The sequence below is a fragment of the Hemitrygon akajei genome, chromosome 3 (assembly GCF_048418815.1).
Source record: "Hemitrygon akajei chromosome 3, sHemAka1.3, whole genome shotgun sequence".
Taxonomy (NCBI): Eukaryota; Metazoa; Chordata; class Chondrichthyes; order Myliobatiformes; family Dasyatidae; genus Hemitrygon; species Hemitrygon akajei.
Genome location: NC_133126.1, coordinates 497,093 through 524,044, shown reverse-complemented (window position 1 = coordinate 524,044; position 26,952 = coordinate 497,093). Strand labels below are relative to the sequence as shown.

The window sequence follows — 26,952 nt, the reverse complement described above, 5'->3', positions numbered from 1 at the left end:
ATACTGAGGGGAGATTTGAGAGGTATACAAAATTATGAGGTATATAAATAGGGTAAACGCAAGCAGGCTTATTCCACTGAGGATGGGAGAGATTAGAACTGGAGGTCATGGATTAAGAGTAGAAAGTGAAATGTGTAAGGGAAACCTGAAGGGGAATTTCTTCATTCAGAGGATAGTGAGCGTGGAAAGAGCTGTCAGTGGAGGTGGTGGATATGGATTTGTATAAGTACGTGGATGAGAAGTGTATGTAGATGTGACTTTGGCCCAGTACGGATAGATGGGACTAGGCAGAAAAATAGGCCAGTGCAAATTTGGGCTGTAATACTCTTAAGACTCTTCTATCATGCAGATGATGTGTCTGAGAATACTCAATGCTCCTTCTCCAACAGCTCCCATTTCCCATGCCAATGTGAACTTTCTCACTAGAATCAAATCCAGAAACATAGGGGCAAAATTTCTCACTGGTTACAAGAGAGTTAAACTTTTTTCCAGAACATGATAGTAAACTGTAAGAATCGGAGTAACTTATTTAGTATTTCAGATATACTCACATTCTGGCATTGTGGCATTGTGTAAATTATTACCAATGAGACGAGACTGAAATGCAGAGCTAAAGAATCCATCACCAGGGCCACTGCAAAGGAAAGAAAAAAAAAGGACAACATAAAGGTGACAAGTTATAAGCACTGAAAATTTCCTGTTTTGCCTTGAATAAAAATACGACACAGAACTGCAAAGTTACACAATCTTGATGACATTTGCAGACTGCATTTTATGGACAAAACACACTCAATAATTTAAGACTCCAAATTACAACGATTACAAGCTCTAATGGGATGGCCATTTGACAATATTGTTCTCAGTGTCCCATCTACTCGTTTATAAAGGAAAATACTCAAATGTTTTCATGCAATTATCAGTGAGATGAAATTGAGAGACAATGACAATCCTATAGTGAACTTGTGTAACGACAAATCATCATACCCATGCATATTAAAATAGTTTGGAGAAGAAACAGAAAAAATACATGAACAGGAATCTTCCAGACATACTTTATTGATCCCGAGGCAAATTGGGTTTTGTTACAGTTGCACCAACCAAGAATAGTGTAGAAATATAGCAATATAAAACCACAAATAATTAAATAATAATAAGTAAATTATTCCAAGTGGAAATAAGTCCAGGACCAGCCTATTGGCTCAGGGTGTCTGACACTCCGAGGGAGGAGTTGTAAAGCTTGATGGCCACAGGTAGGAATGACTTCCTATGCCGCTCAGTGTTACATCTCGGTGGAATGAGTCTCTAGCTGAATGTACTCTTGTGCCTAACCAGTACATTATGGAGTGGATGGGAGTCATTGTCCATGATGACATGCAACTTGGAAAGCATCCCATTTCAGACACCACTGTCAGAGAGTCCAGTTCCACCCCGACAACATCACTGGCCTTACGAATGAGTTTGTTGATTCTGTTGGTGTCTGCTACCCTCAGCCTGCTGCCCCAGCACACAACAGCAAACATGATATCACTGGCTGCCACAGACTCGTAGAACATCCTCAGCATCGGAGGATTCCATCAATAATTTTTTGTGAGAGAGGATTGGTAGAACTGTTGAAAAGAGATCAGACAGGAATTCAAACTGGGAAAGAAAGAAATGGTTCTCATTGGGAATTGGAGAACCAGAGGATGCAAGTTTCATATGACTGGCAAATGAACCAAGAATAACACAACAAAAGGTTTCAAAAGAAAATATTTTCTCCCAAAGACAACTTGTGGTTAGCATCTGAAGTAACTACTTGGCAAGCTGGTGGAGACAACTTTAATGCTGACTTTGAAACTGAATTGATCAGTTCTGACAAGAAAACAATGAAGAAAGACCACAGAAATGATAATCAAGCTCATGAAGGATCTTCAACCTAAAATATTCACACTGCTTTTCTTCTGCCTAAGTAGAGGGATACAGAGTAGGACGACTTTAGCTCAACAGAGCTTCGGCAATTACAGGTCGAGGCAAGGTAAGTTACTTGTGAAGAAAAGGAATAGAAGGCATGTCTGTGAGGCCAGTACTGGGTGTCAGATGTGGGATGTCCAGAAGACTCCCAGCTTGATCGAGGGATGACTGTGCAAGCACGTGGACGTCAGCAAGTTAGACCAGCGCAAAGAGTTTAAAAGGAGTACCTTGTCAAATGCCTTGCTGAAATCCATTTACACTACAACTACTGCTGTAACTTCATCAATGTGTTTAGTCACATCCTCAAAAAATTCAATCAGTTCATAAGGCACAACCTGCCTTGATAAAGCCATGCCAATTATTCCTAATCATATTATGCCTCTCCGAATGCTCATAAATCCTGCCTCTCAGGATCTCCTCCATCAAGTAAGACTCACTGGTCTATAATTTCCTGAGCTATCTCTACTCCCTTTCTTAAACAAGGGACCAACACCTGCAACCCTACAATCCTCTGAAACCTCTCCTGTCCCCAATGATGATGCAAAGATCATTACCAGAGGCTCAGCAATCTCCTCCCTCACTTCCCACAGTAGCCTAGGGTACATCTCGTCTAGTCCTGATGACCTATCCAACTTGGTGCTTTCCAAAAACTCCAGTATATCCTCTTTCTTAATGTCTGTATGCTCAAGCTTTTCAATCCACTGTAAGTCATCCCTACAATCATCAAGATCCTTTTCCATAGTGAATACTGAAGTAAAGTATTCATTAAGTACCTCTGCTATTTCCTCCGGTTCCATACACACTTTCCCACTGTCACATTTGATAGGCCCTATTCTTTCACATCTTAGCCTCCTGCTCTTCACATACTTGTAAAATGCCCTGGGGTTTTCCTTAATCCTGCTCACCAAGGCCTTCGCATGGCCCCTTCTGGCTCTCCTAATTTCATTCTTAAGCCCTTCCTACTAGCCTCATAATCTTCTCGATCTCTATCATTACCTAGTTTTTTGAAACTCTCATAAGCTTTTCTTTTCTTCTTGACTAGATTTTCAACAGCCTTGGTACACCACCGTTCCTTTACCCTACCTTCCCTTCCCCGTCTCACTGAAACGTACCTATGCAGAACCCCACGCAAATATCCCCTGAACATTTGCCACTTTTCTTCCGTACATTTCCCTGAGAACATCTGTTCCCAAGTTATGCTTCCAAGTTCCTACCCAATAGCTTCATATTTCCCCTTACTCCAATTAAACACTTTTCTAATTTGTCTGTTCCTATCCCTCTCCAAGGCAATGGTAAAGGAGATAGAATTGTGATCACTATCTCCAAAATGCTCTCCCACTGAGAGACCTGACACTTGACCAGGTTCATTTCCCAATACCAGATCAAGTACAGTCTCTCCTCTTATAGGTATTATCTAAATATTGTGTCAGGAAACCTTCCTGAACACACCTAAGAAACTCCACCCTATCTAAACCCCTTGCTGTCGGGAGATGCCAATCAATATTAGGGAAATTAAAATCGCCCACCACGACAACCCTGTTATTATTCCACCTTTCCAGAATCTGTCTCCTTATCTGCTCCTCTATGTCCCTGTTACTATTGGGTGGTCTATAAAAAAAAACCCCAGTAGAGTTATTGACCCCCTTCCTGTTCCTAACTTCCACCCACAGAGACTCAGTGGACAATCACTCCATGACTTCCTTCTTTTCTGCAGCCGTGACACTATCTCAGCAATGCCATGCCCTCACCTCTTTTGCCTCCCTCCATGTCCTTTCTGAAACATCTGTAGCCTGGCACTCTAAGTAACCATTCCTGCCCCTGAACCATCCAAATATCTGTAATGGCCACAACATCATAGCTCCAAGTACTGATCCACACTCTAAGCTCATCCGCTTTGTTCATGATGCTTCTTGCATTAAAATAGACACATCTCAAACCATCTGTCTGAGCACATCCCTTCTCTATCACCTGCTATGCTCCCTCTCGCACTGTCTCCAACAGCCACTTGCTCTGTCTCTTCATTTGGGTTCCCATCCCCCAACAATTCTAATTTAAACTCTCCCCCATTGCCTCGGCAAACCTCCCCTCAGATTCAAGTGCAACCCATCCTTTTTGTAAAGTTCATGCCTCCCCCAGAAGAGGTCAATGATCCAGAAATCTGAATCCCTGCCCCCTATTCCAATCCCTCAGCCACGCATTTATCCTCAACCTCACTCTATTCCTATACTCACTGTCGTGCGGCACAGGCAGTAATCCTGAGATTACTACCTTTGAAGTCCTGCTTCTAGACCTCCTTCCTAACTCCCTGTAGTCTGTTTTCAGGACCTCCTCCTATTTCCTACCTATGTCGTTGGTACCAATATGTACCACGACCTCTGGCTATTCACCTTTCCACTTCAGAATATCGTTGACACAATCAGAAACATCCAGGACCCTGACACCTGGGAGGCAAACTACCATCCGTGTTTCTTTCCTGCGTCCACAGAATCACCTGTCTGACCCCTAACTTTTGAGTTCCCTAATACTACTGCTTTCTTCCTTTCCTTAACTTCTGACCCACAAGGCCAGACTCTGCGCCAAAAGTGCGGCCACTGTTGCTTCCCCTAGATAGGTCTCCCCTGAACAGTACTCAAACAGGAGTACTTGTTGTTCAGGGAGACATCTCTAGTATCTGACTCTTGTACTTCCCTCTCCTGATTGTCACCCACTTATCTGTCTCTCGAGGCCCCAGTGTGACTACTTGCTTACTGCTCCTCTCTATCACCTCCTCACTTTCCCCTGACCAGATGAAGGTCATCAAGCTGCAGCTCCAGTTCCCTAACCCAGTCCCTAAGGAGCTGCAGCTCAACACACCTGACACAGATGTGGCTGTCAGGAGGCTGGGAGTCTCCTGGACTTCCCACATCTGACACCCAGTACAGAACACCGGCCTCACCGACATACTTCCTATTCTTCACAGGTAACCTACAGGTCTCGACCTGTTATCGCTGAAGCCCCATTGAGCCAAAGCCCTCCTACTCTTGTCTACCTCTACTCAGTCGCCTGCTCCTCTGGCACCCGCTCTATAAAGCTGTCTTCTTTTTATACTCTTCCTGCTGGTCTAACTCACTGAGGTCCACGCGCCTCAGCAGTCGTTCCTCCATCTTACCACCAAAGGAAAAAGATCGCCTTTTATACTCTTCTCGCCAGTCTAACTTGCTGACATTCACAAGCCTGCGCAGTCGTTCCTTGATCACTGTACACCCCAGGGTTCTGAGAGAGGTGGCTGAAGAGATCGTGCAGGCATTAGTAATGACCTTTCAAGAATCAAAAGATTCTGGCATGGTTCCAGAGAACTGGAAAATTGCAAATGTCACTCCACTCTTCAAGAAGGGAAAGAGGCAGACAAAAGGGAAATATACACCAGTTAGTGTGACCTCAGTGGGTGGGAAGATGTTGTGGTGTCAATTATCAAAAATGAGGTTCAGGGTACTTGGATGCACATGATAAAATAGGCCATAGTCAGCGTGCTTTCGGCAAGGGAAATTCTTGCCTGACAGATCTGTAGGACTTCTTTGAAGAAGTAACAAGCAGGATAGTCAAAGGATAATTGGTTGAAGTTGTACATTTAGATTTTTAGAAGGCCTGTGACAAGGTGCCACACATAAGGCTGCTTAACAAGCTACGAGCCCATGGTATTACAGGAAAGATTCTAGCATGGATAAAGCAGTGGCTTATTCGCAGGAGGCAAGGAGTGGGAATAAAGGGAGCCTTTTCTGGCAGGCTGCCCAGTGACTAGAAGTGCTACAGGGGTCTATGTTGGGGACTGATTCATTATACAGTATGTCAATGATTTGGATGATGGAATTGATGGTTTTGTTGCAATGTTTGCAGACATTATGAAGATAGGTGGTGGAGGAGGTGATTTTGAGGAAGTACAGAGGCTACAGAAGAACTTAGACAAATTAGGAGAATGGGCAAAGAAATGGCAGATGGAATACAGTGTCAGGAAGTTTATGGTCACACACTTTGGTATTAGAAATGAAAGGGTTGACTTTGTTCTAAATGGAGAGAAAATACAAAAAACTGGGGTACAAAGGGACCTGGGAGTTTTTGTGCTTGATTCCATTCAGGTTAATTTGCAAGTTGAGTGTGTGATGAGGAAGGAAATGCAATGTTAGCATTCACTTCAAGAGGACTAGAATATAAAAGCAAGGATGTAATGTTACACCTGTGAGGCCTCACATGAAGTATTGTGAGCAGGTTTGGGCCCCTTATTGTAGAAAGGATGTGCTGAAACTGGGGAAGGTTCAAAGGAGATTCATGAAAATGATTCTAGGATTGAATGGCTTGTTATATGAAGAGCCTTTGATGGTTCTGGGCCTGTATTCACTGGAATTCAGAAGAATGAGGGGTGACCTCATTGAAAACTATCGAATGGTGATAGGGTTAGGATTAAATCCAGGAATTTAAGGATTATCATATGAACAGTGATTGAAGGCTCTGGGCTTGTACTCGCTGGAATTTAAAAGAATGAGGGGGCATCTCATTGAAACCTATCAAATGTTGAAAAGCCAAGATAGAATGATGTGGAGAGGATCTTTCCTTTGGTGGGGGACTCTGGGACCAGAGGGTACAGCCTCAGAATAAAGGAACATCAATTTAGAACAGAGATGAGGAGGAAATTATTTAGCCAGAGGGTAGTGAATCTGTGCAATTCATTGTCACAGGCAGATGTGGAAGCCAGGTAACTGGTTGCATTTAAGGTGGAGGTTGATAGGTTCTTGATTAGTGGGGAATAAAAGGTTATAGGGAGAAGGCAGAGAGATGGGGCCGAGAGGGAAATGAATCAGCCATGATGAAATGGCAGAGCAGACACATTGGGCCTAATGGTCCAATTCTGCTTCCATGTCTGATGGTCTTATGATGAAGGTGAGCATGCCAAAAGACTTCTTCACCATTCTATTTATAAATCCACTTTTAGTGAACAATGTACGTGCTCCAAGGACCCTCTGTTTTGCAACACAGCCTAGAGCCCTGCCACTCAATGTGAAAGCCCGATCCAGATTTAACTTTCCAAAATGCAACATCTCACAACCATTTAATTTCAACTATATTTGTCAACTTATTCAGCTGATCAGATTTTTCAAATCAAATTCTTATCAATTAATCATACATGAATACAGCTGAAAGAAACAACATTCCCCTGGAGCCAAAGTGAAAAACATACACAGGACACTAAACACATTCAATATAGCAAGCAGACATCAAAATAGCCAAAGTCTCTGAATGACATGTCCCACAAATTGATGGTGCAGTTCTGGACAGTCCACAGAAAAACTCATGCACGCAATCCAGCCTGTCATTCTACCGATTGAACACTGGACAACAGCACCAACAGGATAGGCTAGCCTCCCTTGATCCATGCTACACTGCTTTCAGCGTCTCCTTTCCTGGACCGCAGCAGCAGGCAAGCCCACGGCTTGAGGTCTAGTCTTTGAGACAACCGAGGCCACGCAGCTCCCCCACCGTCCGTCGTGTCACCAAATGAGGGAAACAGACCTGCTGCTTCTTACATTAACAATGTCCAATAAGGTCTTGCGATCACAAGAGTAATGTGCAGGACAATCACCCGCAGTTACACCACATGCCGCCTTCGAGCACCAACTCCAATGCCTTCCTGTAGCAGGAAGCAACACATTCTGCACCAAGTCCAACTCCTCAACCAACGAGCAGCTCTCTGATGGGATAGACCTGCAGTACCCAAAGTTTTTGGAGTCCAGCACTGTCTTGTAGTTGTAAACAGGACATTTAAAACAGAGAAAGGTACCTTTAGTTGGCTCCCAAAAGGCCACTGTGTCTGAGTGCGCTGCTATCTTACTGATCAACATCCCCCTGTAGTTTTTGATAATTTTTGTCATTATTCACTATCCTACCTATTTTTATACCATGGACACAGAGTCATAGAAAAGTACAGCACAGAAACATGCCCTTCGCTCCACCTAGTCCATGCCCACTTCCATCGACCTACCACACCAAAGCCCTCCAAACCTATCTTAACTCCTCTTAAACATTGAAATCGAGCACGGATACACCACTTGTGCTGGCAACTCGTTCCACAGTCGCACGACCCTCTGAGTGAAGTAGTTCCCCTCATGTTCCCCTTGAACTTTTCACCTTTCACCCTTAACCCATGACCTCAAGTTCTTGTTCCACATGACCAAAGTGGAAAAAAGCCTGCTGATAGATAGATAGATAGATAGATAGATAGATAGATACTTTATTCATCCCCATGGGGAAATTCAACTTTTTTTCCAATGTCCCATACACTTGTTGTAGCAAAACTAATTACATACAATACTTAACTCAGTAAAAAATATGATATGCATCTAAATCACTATCTCAAAAAGCATTAATAATAGCTTTTAAAAAGTTCTTAAGTCCTGGCGGTTGAATTGTAAAGCCTAATGACATTGGGGAGAATTGACCTCTTCATCCTGTCTGAGGAGCATTGCATCGATAGTAACCTGTCGCTGAAACTGCTTCTCTGTCTCTGGATGGTGCTATGTAGAGGATGTTCCTCCCCAACACGCCACCACAAAGAAGAGGGCTCTCTCCACAACTGACCTATAGAACATCTTCAGCATCTCACTACAGACATTGAATGACGCCAACCTTCTAAGGAAGTACAGTCGACTCTGTGCCTTCCTGCACAAGGCATCTGTGTTGGCAGTCCAGTCTAGCTTCTCGTCTAACTGTACTCCCAGATATTTGTAGGTCTTAACCTGCTCCACACATTCTCCATTAATGATCACTGGCTCCATATGAGGCCTAGATCTCCTAAAGTCCACCACCATCTCCTTGGTCTTGGTGATATTGAGATGCAGGTAGTTTGAGTTGCACCATATCACAAAGTCCTGTATCAGTTTCCTATACTCCTCCTCCTGTCCATTCCTGACACACCCCACTATGGCCGTGTCATCAGCGAACTTCTGCACATGGCAGGACTCCGAGTTATATTGGAAGTCTGATGTGTACAGGGTGAACAGGACCGGAGAGAGTACGGTTCCTCCTGTGCTGCTGACCACCGTGTCAGACCTACAGTCTCCCAACCGCACATACTGAGGTCTATCTGTCAAGTAGTCCACTATCCAATCCACCATGTGAGAGTCTACTCCCATCTCCGTTAGTTTGTGCCTTAAGATCTTGTGTTCACCCTATATATACCGCACATCATTTTGCATACCTCTACCAAATCTCTCAACCATCTTCTTTGCTCCAAGGCATAAAGTCCAAACCTATTCAATCTTTCCTTATAACTCAGGTTCTCCAGTCCTGGCAGCATCCTTGTAAATTTTCTCTACACTTTTTCAACCATTTTTGCATCTTTCCTTTAGGTAGGTGACCAAAGCTGCACATAATACTCCAAATTAGGCCTTACTAATTCCTGGTTCAACTTCGAAATAACATCCCATCTCAATACATTGATTTATGCAGGCCAATGTGCTAAAAGCCTTCTTAACGATCCTATCTACCAGTGATACCACTTTCAGTGATTTGTGAACCTGTATTCCCTTTGTTCTACAGCACTCCTCGGTGCCCTAACATTCACTGTGTAAGATCTACCCTGGTTGGTCCTACGGAAGTGCAACACCTCACACCTATCTGTATTAAATTCCATCTACTGTTTCTCAGCTATTTTTCCAGGTGGTCCAGATCCCGCTACAAGCTCTGATAGTATTCCCTGTCGTCCACTACACCCCAATCTTAGTGTCATCCAGAAATTTGCTGATCTAGTTAACCACATTATCATCCAGATAATTGATGTAGATGAGAATCAACAACGGACCTGGCACCGATCCATTTGGCACACCGCCTCCAGTCAGAGAGACAACCATCTACCGCCACTCTCTGGCTTCTCCCACAAAGCCAACGTTTTATCCAATTTCCTACTTCGTCTTTAATGTTGAGGAAATGAATCTTCTTAACCAAACTCCCATCATCTGCAATTTACTAACCTTGCCTGGTTCTTTCTTATCCAAATCATTGATATAGGTGACAGGCACATCACTAGTCATGGGCCTCAATTCTTATACACAACATTCAACTGTCACCCACTGCTTCCAATATGTTTATAGTTATGGAGAGAGACTGGATAGGCTAGCTTTGCTTTCCGTAGGACAATAAAGGTTGATAGGTGACCTGATACAATTTTATGAGATTAAGAGGGGTACAGATGGAGTTCCTAGAAAAAAGGGGAGTCAAAAACAAAAGGGGAAACGTTTAAGGTGAGCAAGAAGAAATTTAATGGAGACATGAAAGGAAAGATTTCACATGCAAGACATAGGAGCAGAATTAGGCCATTAGACCATTCAACCTTGGCTGAATCATCTACCCTCTCAACTCCACTGTCCTACCTTATCATCTTAACCATGACACCCTTACTAATCAAAAACCTACTTACCTCCACTTTAGATATGCCCAATGTCTTAGTCTCCACAGCCATCTGTGGCAATTAATTCCATCAATTCACCACCCTCTAGCTAAAGAAATTCAATTTTATGGCTGTTCTGAAAGGATGTCCTTCTATACTGAGGCTGGACCCACTGGTCGGAGACTCCTCCACTACTAGAAATATCCTCTCTATGTCTACTCTACCGAAGCCATTCAATGTTCAAAAGGCTTCTTGGACTAATAAGACCCTATAGCAGAGAAAAAAAGCCTTTCGGCCATCTAGTCCATGCCAAACTATTAATCTACCTAGTCCCATTGACATGTACCTGGACCATAGCCCTCCATACCCATCCCACCATGTACCTATTCAAATTTCTTTTAAATATATTTACATCGAAGCCATGTCCATAACCTCCACTGGCAACTCATTTCGCATTCTGATAACCCTTTGAGTGAAGAATTCCCCATCACGTTCCCCTTAAACATTTAATCTTTCACCCTTCACCCAAGACCTCCAGTTCTCAACTCTGCCAACCTCAGCAGAAAAAAGCCTGCCTGCATTTATCCCACCTTATCCCTCAAAAACCTTTTTCAGATCTCACACTCTAATGCTCTAAGGAATGAAGTCCTAATCTAATTCAACCTTTCCCTATAACTCAGCTCCAAGAATGGCAACATTCTTGTAAATTTTCTCTGCACTCCCACCATATTATTGTTATTTTCCCTGTTCACAGCTGACCAGAACTACAAATCAGGCCTCAACAACGTCTTACTCAACTTCAAAATAACACCCCAAATCCTGCACCCAATGTTTTGATTTATGAAGGGCAATGTGCCAATAGCTCTCTTTATCATCCTATCTACCTGTGATGTCACTTTCAAGTAATTATAAATCTGTATTCCCAGATGCCTCTGCTCTACTGCACTCCTCAGTGCCCGACCACTCACTGAATAAGCCAAACCCTGATCTGTCCCTCAAATTCCTCTGAATTCCAGTGAATAGAAACATAGAAATCTTCCGCTCACAATGTTGTGCCAACCATGTAAGCTACTCTAGAAACTGCCTAGAATTTCTCCACTGCAGAGCCTTCTATTTTTCTAAGCTCAAAGTACTTATCTAAGTGTCTCTTAAAAGATTCTATTGTATCCGCCTCTAACACCATCGCTGACAGTGCATTCCACTCACCCACTACTCTACATGTGAAAAACGTTCCACTGACATTCCCCTTGTACCTACATCCAAGCACTTTAAAATTATGCCCCCTCATGTTAGCCAATTCAGCCCTGGGAAAAAGCCTCTGGCTATCCATACGATCAATGCCTCTCATTATCTTATACACCTCTGTCAGGTCACCTCTCATCCTCCATCGCTCCAAGGAGAAAAGGTCAAGTTCACTCAACCTAATCTCATAAGGCATACTTTCCAATCCAGGCAACATCCTTGTAAATCTCCTCTGCACCCTTTCTATGGTTTCCACATTCTTCCTGTAACACAATACTCCAAATAGGATCTAACAAAAGTCTTATATAGCTGTAACATTACCTCACAGCTCTTGAACTCAATCCCACAGTTGATGAAGGCCAACACACCATATACCTTCTTACATTGTTAACCTGCGCACCAGTTTTGAATATCTTATGGGTTATTCTGTGCTGGGGACAAAGGCTGGGTAGGGTGGTAGGTGAAAACAAGAGGAAACCCATCTATGGTAGGGTGGTAGTAGGATAGGGTAAGAACAGATGTGCATGAAATGGAAGAGACACAGTTAAGGGCAGTGTTGATGGTGGAGGAAGGGAAACCCTTTTCTTTGCAAAAGGAGGACATCTCCTTCGTTCTAGAATGAAAAGCCTTATCCTGAGAACAAATGCAGCAGAGACAGAGGAATTGAGAGAAGGGGACAGCGTTTTTACAAGTAGCAGGGTGGGACGAGATATAGTCCAGGTAGCTGTGAGAGTCTGTGGGTTTGTAATAGACATTAGTGGACAAACTGTCTCCGGAGATAGAGACAGTGAGATTGAAAAGGGAAAGGGAAGTGTCAGAAATGGTGAATTTGAGGGCAGGGTGGAAGTTGAAGGCAAAGTGGATGGTCCACAAGTTCAGCACAGGTGCAGGTAGAAGCACCGATGCAATCGTCAATGTAGCTTAGGAAAAATGCAGGATGGTCACCACTGTAGGCTTGGTATTGAAATTATGCCTGCTTATATTAGCCATTTCCACCACGGGAATAAGTCCATCTATCCAGTCTATTTTGGCCTCCTATCATCTTGTGCACCTGTGTCACATTACATCTCATCCTCCTTCACTCCAAAGAGAAAAGCCTTCTCTTGCTCAACTTATCTTCATAAGACATGCCTGCTAGTCCAGACAGCATCCTGATAAATCTTCTCTGTACCTTAGACCACAAGATCATAAGATGTAGGAGCAGAATTAGGCCATTGTCAGCCATGGTAGTGTATTTCTTCCATTTGAAAATTTCTTCTTATTTGGAATATATCTGTCTTGCACTTTCCTCATTTTTCACAGAAACTCCAGCGATTGCTGCTCTGCTGTCCTTCCTGCTAATGTCCCTTTCCAGTCAACTTTGGCCAGTTGCCTTCTCATGCCATTGTAATTTCCTTTAATCCACCGAAATACCGACACATTGGAATTTAGTTTCTCCTTCTCAAATTTCAAACTGAACGCGATCATATTGTGATCACTGTTCCCTCAGGGTTCAGATAGAAACAAAGAAAACTTACAGCACAATACAGGCACTTCGACCCACATGGTTGTGCCGAACATGTCCCTACCCTAGAAATTACTAGGTTTACCTATAGCCCTCTATTTTTCTAAGCTCCATGTACCTATCCAAAACCCTATCATATCATCCTCCACCTTTGCCAGCAGCCCATTCCAGGTACTCACCACTATCTAAGTAAAAATCTTACCCCTGACATCTCCTCTGTACCAACGCCCCTGCATCTCAAACCTGTGTCCTCTTGTGGCAACCATTTCAGCTCTATGAAAAAGCCTCTGACTATCCACACGATCAACGCCTCTCAACATCTTATACACCTCTATCAGGTCGCCTCTCATCCTCCATCGCTCCAGGGAGAAAAGGCCAAATACACTCAACCTATTCTCATAAGGCATGCTCCCCAATCCAGACAACATCCTTGTAAATCTCCTCTGCACCCTTTCTATGGCTTCCACGTACTTCCTGTAGTGAGGCGACCAGAACTGAGCACAGTACTTCAAGTGGGATCTGACCAGGGTCCTATACTGTATAACCATATAACCATATAACAATCACAGCACGGAAACAGGCCATCTCGGCCCTCCTAGTCCGTGCCGAACTCTTAATCTCACCTAGTCCCACCTACCCGCACTCAGCCCATAACCCTCCACTCCTTTCCTGTCCATATACCTATCCAATTTTACCTTAAATGACACAACTGAACTGGCCTCTACTACTTCTACAGGAAGCTCATTCCACACACCTACCACTCTCTGAGTAAAGAAATACACCCTCGTGTTTCCAATAAACTTTTGCCCCCTAACTCTCAAATCATGTCCTCTCGTTTGAATCTCCCCTATTCTCAATGGAAACAGCCTATTCACGTCAACTCTATCTATCCCTCTCAACATTTTAAATACCTCGATCAAATCCCCCCTCAACCTTCTACGCTCCAATGAATAGAGACCTAACTTGTTCAACCTTTCTCTGTAACTTAAGTGCTGAAACCCAGGTAACATCCTAGTAAATCGTCTCTGCACTCTCTCTAATTTATTGATATCTTTCCTATAATTCGGTGACCAGAACTGTACACAATATTCCAAATTTGGCCTTACCAATGCCTTGTACAATTTTAACATTACATCCCAACTTCTGTACTCAATGCTCTGATTTATAAAGGCCAGCGGTCCAAAAGCCTTCTTCACCACCCTATCTACATGAGACTCCACCTTCAGGGAACTATGCACTGTTATTCCTAGATCTCTCTGTTCCACTGCATTCCTCAATGCCCTACCATTTACCCTGTATGTTCTATTTGGATTATTCCTGCCAAAATGTAGAACCTCACACTTCTCAGCATTAAACTCCATCTGCCAACGTTCAGCCCATTCTTCTAACCGGCATAAATCTCCCTGCAAGCTTTGAAAACCCACCTCATTATCCACAACACCTCCTACCTTAGTATCATCAGCATACTTACTAATCCAATTTACCACCCCATCATCCAGATCATTTATGTATATTACAAACAACATTGGGCCCAAAACAGATCCCTGAGGCACCCCGCTAGTCACCGGCCTCCATCCCGATAAACAATTATCCACCACTACTCTCTGGCATCTCCCATCTAGCCACTGTTGAATCCATTTTATTACTCCAGCATTAATACCTAACGACTGAACCTTCTTAACTAACCTTCCATGTGGAAATTTGTCAAAGGCCTTGCTGAAGTCCATAAAGAATACATCCACTGCCTTACCCACGTCAACATTCCTCGTAACTACTTCAAAAAATTCAATAAGGTTTGTCAAACATGACCTTCCACGCACAAATCCATGCTGGCTACTCCTAATCAGATCCTGTCTATCCAGATAATTATAAATACTATCTCTAAGAATACTTTCCATTAATTTACCCACCACTGATGTCAAACTGACAGGTCTATAATTGCCAGGCTTACTTCTAGAACCCTTTTTAAACAATAGAACCACATGAGCAATACGCCAATCCTCCGGCACAATCCCCGTTTCTAATGACATCTGAAAGATCTCCGTCAGAGCTCCTGCTATCTCTACACAAACTTCCCTCAAGGTCCTGGGGAATATCCGGTCAGGACCCGGAGATTTATCCACTTTTAAATTTCTTAAAAGCGCCAGTACTTCCACCTCTTTAATTGTCATAGGTTCCATAACTTCCTTACTTGTTTCCCACACCTTACACCATTCAATATCCTTCTCCTTAGTGAATACCGAAGAGAAGAAATCGTTCAAAATCTCTTCCATCTCCCTCGGCTCCACACATAGCTGACCACCCTGATTCTCTAAGGGACCAATTTTATCCCTCACTATCCTCTTGCTTTTAATATAACTGTAGAAGCCTTTCGGATTTACTTCCACCTTATTTGCCAAACTAAACTCGTAACTTCTTTTAGCTTTTCTAATCTCTTTCTTAAGTTTCCTTTTACATTCTTTATATTCCTCGAGCAATTCCTTTACTCCATGCTGCCTATATCTATTGTAGACATCCCTCTTTTTTCGAACCAAGTTTCTAATATCCCTTGAAAACCATGGCGCTTTCAAACCTTTAACCTTTCCTTTCAACCGAACAGGAACATAAAGATTCTGTACCCTCATAATTTCACCCTTAAATGACCTCCATTTCTCTATTACATCCTTCCCATAAAACAACTTGACCCAATCCACTCGCTCTAAATCCCTTTGCATCTCCTCAAAGTTAGCCTTTCTCCAATCAAAAATCTCAACTCTAGGTCCAGTCCTGTCCTTCTCCATAATTATATTGAAGCTAATGCTATTGTGATCACTGGACCCAAAGTGCTCCCCAACACATACATCTGTCAGCTGACCTATCGCATTCCCTAACAGGAGATCCAACACTGCCCCATCTCTAGTCGGTACTTCTATGTATTGTTGCAAAAAACTATCCTGCACACATTTCACAAACTCTAAACCATCCAGCCCTTTTACAGAATGAGCTTCCCAATCTATGTGTGGAAAATTAAAATCTCCCACAATCACCACCTTGTGTTTACTACAAATATCTGCTATCTCCTTACACATTTGCTCTTCCAACTCACGCTCCCCATTAGGTGGCCTATAATACACTCCTATCAGTGTTACTACACCTTTCCCATTCCTCAATTCCACCCAAATAGCCTCCCTAGAGGAGCTCTGTAATCTATCCTTCCAAAGCACCGCCATAAGATTTTCTCGGACAAGCAATGCAACACCTCCTCCTCTGGCCCCTCCTACTCTATCACACCTGAAGCAACTAAATCCAGGAATATTTAGTTGCCAATCACACCCTTCCTGCAACCATGTTTCACTAATAGCTACAACATCATAATTTCAGGTATCAATCCACGCTTTAAGCTCATCTACCTTTCTTACAATGCTCCTAGCATTAAAGTAGATACATTTAAGATACGCTCCACCTCCTCCTCTCTTTTCATCCCTAACAATGCATTCAAATTTATTATCCTTTTCTTTCTTCTCCCCTACATCTTCGGGCTGAGCGCATCCCTTCTCCATCACCTGCCTTTCCTCCCTCACACACTGTCTACTTACTTGCTCTACTGGTGAACTAACCTCCTCTCCCATAGTTTCCTCAAATTGATTCCCGCCCCCCCCCCATCTTACTAGTTTAAAGTCTGCCCTATAGCCCTAGCAAACCTCCCCGCTAGGATATTGGTCCCCCCCAGGATTCAAGTGTAACCCGTCCTTCTTGAACAGGTCACGCCTGCCCCAGAAGAGGTCCCAATGATCCAGAAACTTGAATCCCTGCCCCCTGCTTCAATCCCTCAGCCACGCATTCATCCTCCACCTAATTCCATTCCTACTCTCACTGTCGCGTGGCACAGGCAGTAATCCCGAGATTACTACCTTTGTGGTCCTTCTTCTTAACTGCCTTCCTAACTCCCTATACTCTCGTTTCAGGACCTCTTCCCCTTTCCTACCTATGTCATTGGTACCTACATGTACCACAACCTCTGGCTCCTCACCCTCCCACTTCAGGATATCTTGGACGCGATCAGAAACGTCCCGAACCCTGACACCAGGGAGGCAAACTACCATCCGGGACTCCCGATCACCTCCACAGAACCGCCTGTCTGAACCCCTGACTATCGAGTCCCCTATTACTATGGTCCTCTTTCTTCTATCCCTACCCTTCTGAGCTACAGGGCCGTCCTCTGTGCCGGAGGCCCGGCCACTGTCACTTCCTCCAGGTAGGCTGTCCCCCCCCAACAGTACTCAAACATGAGTACTTATTGTCAAGGGGTACAGCCACTGGGGTACTCTCTAGTACCTGCCTCTTCCCCTTCCTGACTGTGACCCACCTATCTGCCTCCCTTGGCCCTGGAGTGACCACCTGCCTGTAACTCCTCTCTATCACCTCCTCACTCTCCCTGACCAGGCGAAGGTCATCGAGCTGCAGCTCCAGTTCCCTAACTCGGTCCCTCAGGAGCTGCAGTTCGGCGCACCTGGCGCAGATGTGGACGTCCGGGAGGCTCGGAGACTCCAGGACCTCCCACATCCGACACCGAGAACAACAATCTGCCCTCACACTCATACTTCCCGAATAACTGAAAATAACAAGGAGAACTAAAAGATAAGCCTACTGTGCCCTCTTCCGCCGAAGCCCTCTGAGCCCAAGCCCTACACTCTGCTCCCGGCTCACTCCGCTGCCCACAAACGAAGCTGCCCGCTGCTTAAGGCTGCATTCTTTTTATATCTTCCCTCCTTCCCAGGCCTCCTTCACGCGCCTGCGCAGTCCCGCCTCTCAGAACTCCGATCTGAGAAGCAATTTGAAAATGGCCACCGCCGCACTTCCTCTCAAAGCCTCGCTGTCTTCTTCCAAAAGAGAACTACCTCACTCTTTCTCTCCTTTTTATATCTTCCCTCCTTCCCAGGCCTCCTTCACGTGCCTGCGCAGTCCCGCCTCTCAGAACTCCGATCTGAGAAGCAATTTGAAAATGGCCGCCGCCGCACTTCCTCACAAAGCCTCGCTGTCTTCTTCCAAAAGAGACAACAAAAGAGACAACATAAGAGACAACATATAGCTGCAACATTACCTCTTGGCTCCTAAATTCAATTCCATGATTGATGAAGGCCAATACACCGTATGCCTTCTTAACCACAGAGTCAACCTGCACAGCTGCTTTGAGTGTCCTATGGACTCAGACCCCAAGATCCCTCTGACCCTCCACGCTGCCAAGAGTCTTACCATTAATACTATATTCTGCCATCATATCTGACCTACCAAAATGAACCACTTCACACTTATCTGGGATGAATTCCATCTGCCACTTCTCAGCCCAGTTTTGCATCCTATCAATGTCCCGTTGTAACCTCTGACAGCCCTCCACACTATCCACAACACCTCCAACCTTTGTATCATCAGCAAACTTACTAACCCATCCCTCCACTTCCTCATCCAGGTCATTTATAAAAATCACGAAGAGTAAGGGTCTCAGAACAGATCCCTGAGGCACTCCACTGGTGACCGACCTCCATGCAGAATATGACCCGTCTACAACCACTCTTTGCCTTCTGTGGGCAAGCCAGTTCTCAATCCACAAAGCAATTTCCCCTTTAGATCCCATGCCTCCTTACTTTCTCAATAAGCCTTGCATGGGGTTCCTTAACCTTAAGCTCACTATCACCTCCGGATCATTGCACAACACACAATCCAGCACAGCTGATCCCCTCGAGGGCTTAACAACAAGCTGTTCTAAAAAGCAATCCTATTGACATTCTACAAATTCTCTCTCTTGAGGTCCAGTATGGGCCTGGTTTTCCCAATCCACTTTAATGTTAAAATCCCCAACGATTATCCTGACATTGCCCTTCTGACTCATCTTTTCTATTTGCAGCTGTAATTTGTAATCCACGTCCCAGCTGCTGTTTGGAGGCCTGTATACAACTGCCATTAAGGTCCTTTCATACTTGCCATTTCTTAACTCAACCCATAGACTCTACACCTTCCGATCCTATGTCATCCCTTTCTAATGACACAACAACCCCTCTGCCTACTAGCCTATCTTTCTGATACATCGTACATCCTTGGACATTCAGCTCCCAATGACAGCTATCCCTTAGCCAAGTTTCAGAGATGGCCACAATGTCATACTTGCCAAACTGCAGCTGAAATTCAAGATCGTCCATTTTATTTCTTATGCTGCATGCATTCAAATATAGTACTTTCAGTCCAGTATTTGTTGCTTTCTGTTTTAACTGCACCATGCATCCTTCGCCCTGCAACTCATCCTACCAGCTGTGATTATGCTTCATCTCCTGCCTGTCTTTTCTATCATCTCTGTTGCATGCTATCTTTGATTTATTTCTGTTTTCCCCTTCCTCAGTCCTATCACTCCGGTTCCCATCCCCCTGCCGAATTAGTTTAAGCCTCCCTAACAGCTCTATTAAATCTGCCTGCTTGAATATTGGACACCTTTGGGTTCAGGTGGAACCTGTCCTTTCTGTACAGGTCGTACCTCCCCCAGAATAGGCCACAATGATCCAGGAACCCGAAACCCTGACCCCTACAACAGTCCCTCAGCCAGCATTAATATGCCTGATCATGCTATTCTTTCGCTCGTTAGCACATGGCACAGGCAGCAACCCTGAGATGACTACCCTGGAGGTCCTGCTTTTCAGCTTCCTACCCAATTCCCTGAATTCTCTCTTGAGGACCTCCTCTCCTTTTAAAAACATAGAAACCCTACAGCACAATAGAGGCCCTTCAGCCCACAATGCTGTGCCGAACATTACTTACTTTAGAAGTTTCCTGGGGTTACCCATAGCCCTCTATTTTTCTTAGCTCCATGTACCTATCCAGAAGACTCTTAAAAGACCCTATTGTTTCCGCCTCCACCACCATCGCCAGCAGCCCATTCCACGCACTCACCACTCTCTGCTTAACAAACTTACCCTGACATCTCCTCTGTAGCTATTTCCAAGCACCTTCAAACTGTGCCCTCTCATGTTAGCTATTTCAGCCCTAGGGAAAAGCATCTGACTATCCACATTACCAATGCCTCTCATCATCTTATACCCATCTTATGAGATACCTCACATCAATTTCTACCTAAGTCATCGGTACCAACATGTACCAAGACTTCTGGCTGTGCACCCACTCCCTCCAGAATACTCTGCACCCAATCCAAGACAGCCCATACCCTGGCACCTAAAAGGCAACACACCATTTTGTCTATCAGGCTGACAGAACCTCCTATCTGTTGCCCTCACTATGGAATCCCCTATGACTACCACATTCATCATCTTTCTCTCTCCCTTCTGCACCACAGAACCAGGCTCAGTGCCAGAGACCCAATCCTCATCCTCTTTCAGGTCATCCCCATCAACCACATCCAAAACAAGATAACGATTACTGAGGGGGGTGGCCACAAGGGTATTCTCTTCTGTCTGAGGTCTTCCCTTCCGTTTCATGACAGTCATCCACTTATCTAATTCCTGCATGCTTGGGGTGACTAACTCCCTGCAGCTCCTATCTATGCCCTGTTCACTTTCCCAAATAAGCTGTAGGTCATCAAGCCGCAGTTCCAAATCCCTAACACAATCTCTCAGGAGCTGCATCTTGGTGCACCTGGTGCAGATGTGGCCATCTGAGAGACTGGAAGATTTCCCAGGATTCCCACATCTGACACCCAGAGCAAAGTACTAACCCTGCAGACGTGCTCTCTATTCCTCAAAAAATGCAAGGAAAATACGAAGTCCACTTACCTTGCCGAAGCCCAACTGAGCCAAAGCCCTACCACTCTGACTCAAACTGCTCCTTTTCTTGCCCAACCTCAGTGGAAAAAGCCTGGTTGCATTTACCCAATCTGTACCTCTCATAATTTTGTATACCTCTACTATATCTCCTCTTAACTTCCTATCTTCCAGAGAATAAAGTCCTAACCTATTCAATCTTACCCTATAACTCAAATCCAAGCAACATTCCTATAATTTTTTTCTGCACTCATTTAATTCTATTTACATCTTTCCTGTAGGTGACCAAATCTAGACACAACACCCCAAATTAGGTCTCACCAACATCTTATACAATTTCAGCATAACATCCAAATTCTTGTATTCAATACTTTGATTCATGGAAGCCATTGGGCCAAAACCTATTATTTATGATCATATCTAACTGTGATGCCAGTGTCAAGGAATTCCCAGATTCCCCCAGTTCTACCACACTCCTCAGTAAGCTACTGCTCACTATTTAAGACCTACCCAGGTTGTCCCTCCCAAAGTGCAACACCTCACACCTGTCTACATTAAATTCCATCTGCCATTTGTCAGCCCATTTTTTCATTTGGTCTACATCCCATTGCAAGCTCTGACAGTCTTCCTCGCTGTCCATGACACACACAATCTCTGTGTCATCAGCAAATTTGCTGATCTAGTTTACCATATTATCACCCAGAACGCTGCTATAGAGGACAAAAATCAATGGACCCAGCATCAATCCCAGCGGCATATCAAGCAACTGAACCTTCTAGACCAATCCCCCCCACCCCCCCATGCAGGACCTTGTCAAAGGCCTTGCTAAAGACCATGTAGACAATATCCACTAACTTGCCTTAAACAACTTTCCTGGTAATTTTCTCAAGAAACTCTAAGAATGGTTAACACAATCTACCATACACAAAGCCAAGTTGACTATCCTTAATCAACTCCTGTCTATCCAAATACTTATGTCATCTGGTCCCTTATGAAACCGAGGTTAATTAAACTCAAAGATATAATGTTAGAAAATTCTAATGCGAGGGATGAAAACGAAGTCAACCGAAACTATTTTTAAAAACTGGGGGGGAGAAAGCTATGCGAGAACAAGGCGTGGGAAAATGAGAGAAATACAGTGAACTATTAGAAACTAAAGATATAAGCTGTTAAGAGTGAGTATCTCTACCTTACTTACTTGAAAACCTCAGGGTGAAACCTCTGGAGGAGAGACAATAGTGATAAAAGAGCTATTGAAGCTACAGTTATAACAAGTAGCAGCTGTAACAAGACAATATTGGCAGAGAAGAGTGTCCAAGATCACTACTGTATAACCAGGAATTAGTTCTGTTAAATCACAACAAGGGAAATAGTCGTTTATTTTCTGTATTGGTTTTTGAATCGACTTTCTGTGGATGATCAACTATTTCATCCAACAAAACAAGGAACAAGATGGCGAACCATCCAAGATCAGAAAGCCTACACGGGAACAAAATGTTTAATTATGTAGAAGATTTAATGCAGTTGATTGTACAAGTTTATTTTCATATGAAGGACCTGAATTTGATTTCCTACAAGAACCAATAATTTTTGCAAATATTTTGATAAGTTACTGAAGGAGATTTACTGTGTTTAAAAGTTGTGATGTTGAAGAATTGTCATGAAAGGAGTTAAGCTGTATACATATTTTTGAATTTCAATTTCTATTTGTAGACATACTGATTTGAACTGAAACTGAAGTTAAACACAATATTTAAGAATAGGAATTCAGTTAGCTTAACTAACTAGGGAAAAAAAGGAAAGCTTAGTCTGTAAAACTTTAAACAGGTTGTCTGGTTGTCTGGTGCAGGGTACTGGGCTTCAGGTTCTTTGATAATTGGGAGCTCTTCTGGGGTAGGTATGACCTGTTCAAAGGGGACGGGCTGCACCTGAACCCGAGGGGGACAAGTATTCTCGCGGGCGGGTTTGTTAGAGCTGTAGGGGAGGGTTTAAACCTATTTGGCAGGGGTGTGGGAACTGGAGTGAAGGGTCTCAGGAAAGGACAGATGGTAAAAAAAAGTAAAGATAGTGTGCAATCAGATTGTCAGGAAGGGCAGGCAAGTGATGGGATTAGTTGCAGTCAACTGGCTGAGTATCAAATCATTAAGGATGCAGAGTCAGAAAGGGTAACAAATACAGTACACAAGGTGTTGTATCTAAATGCGCATAGTATAAGAAATAAAGTCTTTGGGTTCCGGTGACGTCATCGTCAAGAATGGCAGCCTAAGTATCAGAATCTACAACGTTCCCAAAGGAGCGGAGGGCTCATCTATGACAGAATTTGTCAGAAAGTTACTGCAGGACGCGCTGGATCTTCCCTCGGCTACGAAGCTGGAAGTCGAAAGAGCCCACCGCGCGTTAGTCCCAAAACCGACCCAAGATAGAAAGCCACGCTCAATAATAATTAAATTCCTTCGGTACAGCACTAAGGCGGAGATTCTACGAAGGGCCTGGGGTAAGAAGAGAGTGTTTTTCGACGATAAATTTATATATTTCAACCAAGAATACCCCCCCCCCCGTGGTCCTGCAGAAACGCAAAGAATACTCTGAGGTAAAGTTAGTACTAAAGCAAAAAAAGATAAGATTTCAAACTCCGTACCCTGCTAAACTTCAAGTGTTTTATGACAATGGGACGCGGTTGTACCAGACAGTGGAAGAGGCGACTACAGACATGAAGGCCAGAGGGTTGCCCGTTAGCATGACCAAAATGAGGGAAAGCCTGACTGAGGAATTACCCCGCTCCACTTGGGAAATAGTGCGAGAATCGAGAAGGCAGGAGATGGGAGGAGGCCGAGAGAAGTATATCAGGAAGAGACCAGGAGTTTCCCAAAGACAGTCCTCACCCCCTTCAGAACAGCCATAAGGTTTGGCTAATTTTAAAAACGTTGAGAAGCTAAACGGAAGCAAAAGTACACGGTGATATACCTATCTCGAGAAATACTTATTATAATGTGGATTTTATATTACTTAGTTATTCTTTATTCGCTCACTTACTCCTTTTTCTCCACCAAAATGAGAATATATATATATGTGTATGTAATGTGTGTGTGTGTATTTTATATATATATATATATATATATATATATATTTGTGTGTGTGCAGGTGTATGTATGTGTGTCTGTATATGTATATGTATATATAGGAGGAGTACACAGGTAAATCTTTTCTGTGTAATGGATTTGTTCACTGACTTTTATGAATACTGCAATGGGGGCCCTCAACTCACAAGTAGGAGGCGTTATCCCCCACAGCTAGACATTTCCTCTAGCTCAACGCAGGGTCATCTACTAGAGACCTCAGCCTTGGAATCACACGTCCGTTGCCATTTTTGTTATTATATGCGTTTCTTGGTCCTTATTTGTTCAGGGAGTAGATCGATTAAGTTTTATTCTAATTTCAATGATACATTGACAGATAAATACAGATGGCTAAGGATAAGGTAAAATTCATTTCTTTTAATGTCAATGGGCTATTAAATCCAATCAAACGTAAGAGAATTTTATCCGATTTGGAACAATTTGATTCATACTGGGAAAATGGTTTAACTACATAATGCCTCATAGGTCTGATTTTATTCTCACAAATCAATGAATCTGTTGTATAAAAAAAAGATCACTCCCTACTTGTACATAGTTCTTTCCTTTTGCTTGTTTTTTCTTTCCACTCTTTTCTATAATTGTGTACCTCAGCTAAATAATTTGTGGACATTTGTGATATATATGATGATATAATATATATGTACAATGTCTGAAATACATCTTATGGAAATGTTTGTTTGATGATGAACAATAAAAAATAAATTACAAGAAAAAGAAATAAAGTCTTGTTGCAATTTTACAGATTGCCAGTTATGATGTTATGGCCATCACTGAATCATGGCTTGTAGTTGGAAGCTGAGTGTCCAAGGTTACACGTTGTATCGGAGGGATAGGAAGGTAAGCAGAGGGGGTGGTGTGGCTCTACTGGTAAAGAATGGCATCAAATCAGTAGAAAGATGTGACATAGGATCGGAAGATGTTGAATCCTTGAGGATTGAGTTAAGAAACTGCGAGAGTAAAAGACATTGATGGCAGTTATATATATGCCTCCCAACAAAGGCTGGGAGGGGGACCACAGGTTACATAAGGAAAGAGAAAAGGCGAATCAAAATGGCAATGTCATAATAGTCATGTGGGATTTTAACATGCAGGTTGATTGGAAAAATCAGGTTGGTAGACAGTGAGTTTGTTGAATGCCTAAGAGATAGCTTTTTAGAGCAGTTTGTCGTTAAGCCTGCTAGGGAATCAGCTATACTGAATTGGGTGTTTTATAATGAACTGGAGACTATTAGGGAATTTAAGGTAAAAGAACCCTTAGAAACCAGTTATTACAATATGATTGTGTTCAACTTGAAATTTGATAGGGAGAAAATAAAGTCTGATGTAGCAGTATTTCAGTGGAGTAAGGGAAATTACAGTGGTATGAGAGAGGAGTTGGCCAAAGTAAATTGGAAAAATAAAAATAAAAAGTAAAAGTAAAGGAGCTGCTAGGAGGGATGTCTGCAAAGCAGCAATGGTGTTCATTTCTCGGAAAAGTGAGGAAAATGCTGGACATGTATTCCAAAAATGAAGAAATATTCAAATGGTAAAATCCCTGGTGTCATGATTATTGATTACCTGACTAGCAGAGCTCAGTACATGTGCTTGCAACACTGTGTGTTAGATAGAGTGGTCAGCAGCACTGGGGCTCCACAGGGGACTGTCCTGTCTCCCTTTCTCTTCACCATCTACACCTCAGACTTCAACTACAACACAGAGTCTTGCCATCTTCAGAAGTTTTCTGATGACTCTGCCATAGTTGGATGCATCAGCAAGGGAGATGAGGCTGAGTACAGGGCTACAGTGGGAAACTTTGTCACAAGCAGAATCATCTGCAGCTTAATGTGAAAAAGACTAAGGAGCTGGTGGTAGACCTGAGGAGGGCTAAGGCACCGGTGACCCCTGTTTCCATCCAAGGGGTCAGTGTGAACATGGTGGAGGATTACAAATACCTGGGGATACGAATTGACGATAAACTGGACTGGTCAAAGAACACTGAGGCTGTCTACAAGAAGGGGCAGAGCAGTCTCTATTTCCTGAGGAGACTGAGGTCATTTAACATCTGCCCAACGATGCTGAGGATGTTCTACGCATCTGTGGTGGCCAGTGCTATTATGATTGCTGTTGTGTGCTGGGGGAGCAGGCTGGGGGGAGCAGGCTAACGGGAGCAGACACCAACAGAATCAACAAATTCATTCGTAAGGCCAGTGATGTTGTGGGGGTGGAACTGGACTCTCTGACGGTGGTGTCTGAAAAGAGGATGCTGTCCAAGTTGCATGCCATCTTGGACAATGACTCCCATCCACTCCATAATGTACTGGTTAGGCACAGGAGTACATTCAGCCAGAGACTCATTCCACCGAGATGTAACACTGAGCGGCATAGGAAGTCATTCCTACCTGTGGCCATCAAACTTTACAACTCCTCCCTCGGAGTGTCAGACACCCTGAGCCAATAGGCTGGTCCTGGACTTATTTCCACTTGGCATGATTAACGTTATTATTTAATTATTTATGGTTTTATATTGCTATATTTCTTCACTATTCTTGGTGCGGCTGTAATGAAACCCAATTTCCCTCGGGATCAATAAAGTATGTCTGTCTGCCTGTCTGTCTGTAGTACAACCGTGGCTGACAAGGGAAGTCAAAGCCATTGTAAAAGCAAAAGAAAGAGCGTACAACAAAGCAAAAATTAGTGGGAAGATAGAGGATTGGGAAGTTTTTAAAAACCTACAGAGAGCAACTGTTATGATCCCAGCCCCCTCCTTTGTGAGAATCGCAAGAGCCCTAGTGAAGGGGGGGGTCAATGACCCAAGAGAAGAGAGAGACGTGCTGAATAGACACAGGAAATGGGAGAGAGAGAGAGAGAGACGTGCTGAATACCGCATTCCACCGAGATGCAGAATAAGGCGACATTGACTATTGTCTCATGGAGACCACGTGTAAAGCCCTCGGGCAAAGTGGGCTGGTTGAGAGAGAGATTGACACC

General features: G+C 43.6%; 2 protein-coding genes across 4 annotated transcripts in view; one reads left to right on the top strand and one right to left on the bottom strand.

The window, feature by feature from the left end:
- The window catches only part of pomt2 (protein-O-mannosyltransferase 2), a 303,990-nt gene that overhangs the window by 140,789 nt on the left and 136,249 nt on the right, over nt 1–26,952 (bottom strand). For both annotated transcript variants that reach the window (XM_073039121.1, XM_073039122.1), the window contains one exon: nt 552–634. In XM_073039121.1, the coding sequence (XP_072895222.1) occupies nt 552–634 (83 nt within the window). The remainder of the gene's footprint in view (nt 1–551; nt 635–26,952) is intronic.
- tmem63c (transmembrane protein 63C) overlaps nt 1–26,952 on the top strand; it is a 616,893-nt gene that overhangs the window by 585,660 nt on the left and 4,281 nt on the right. The window lies entirely within an intron of this gene.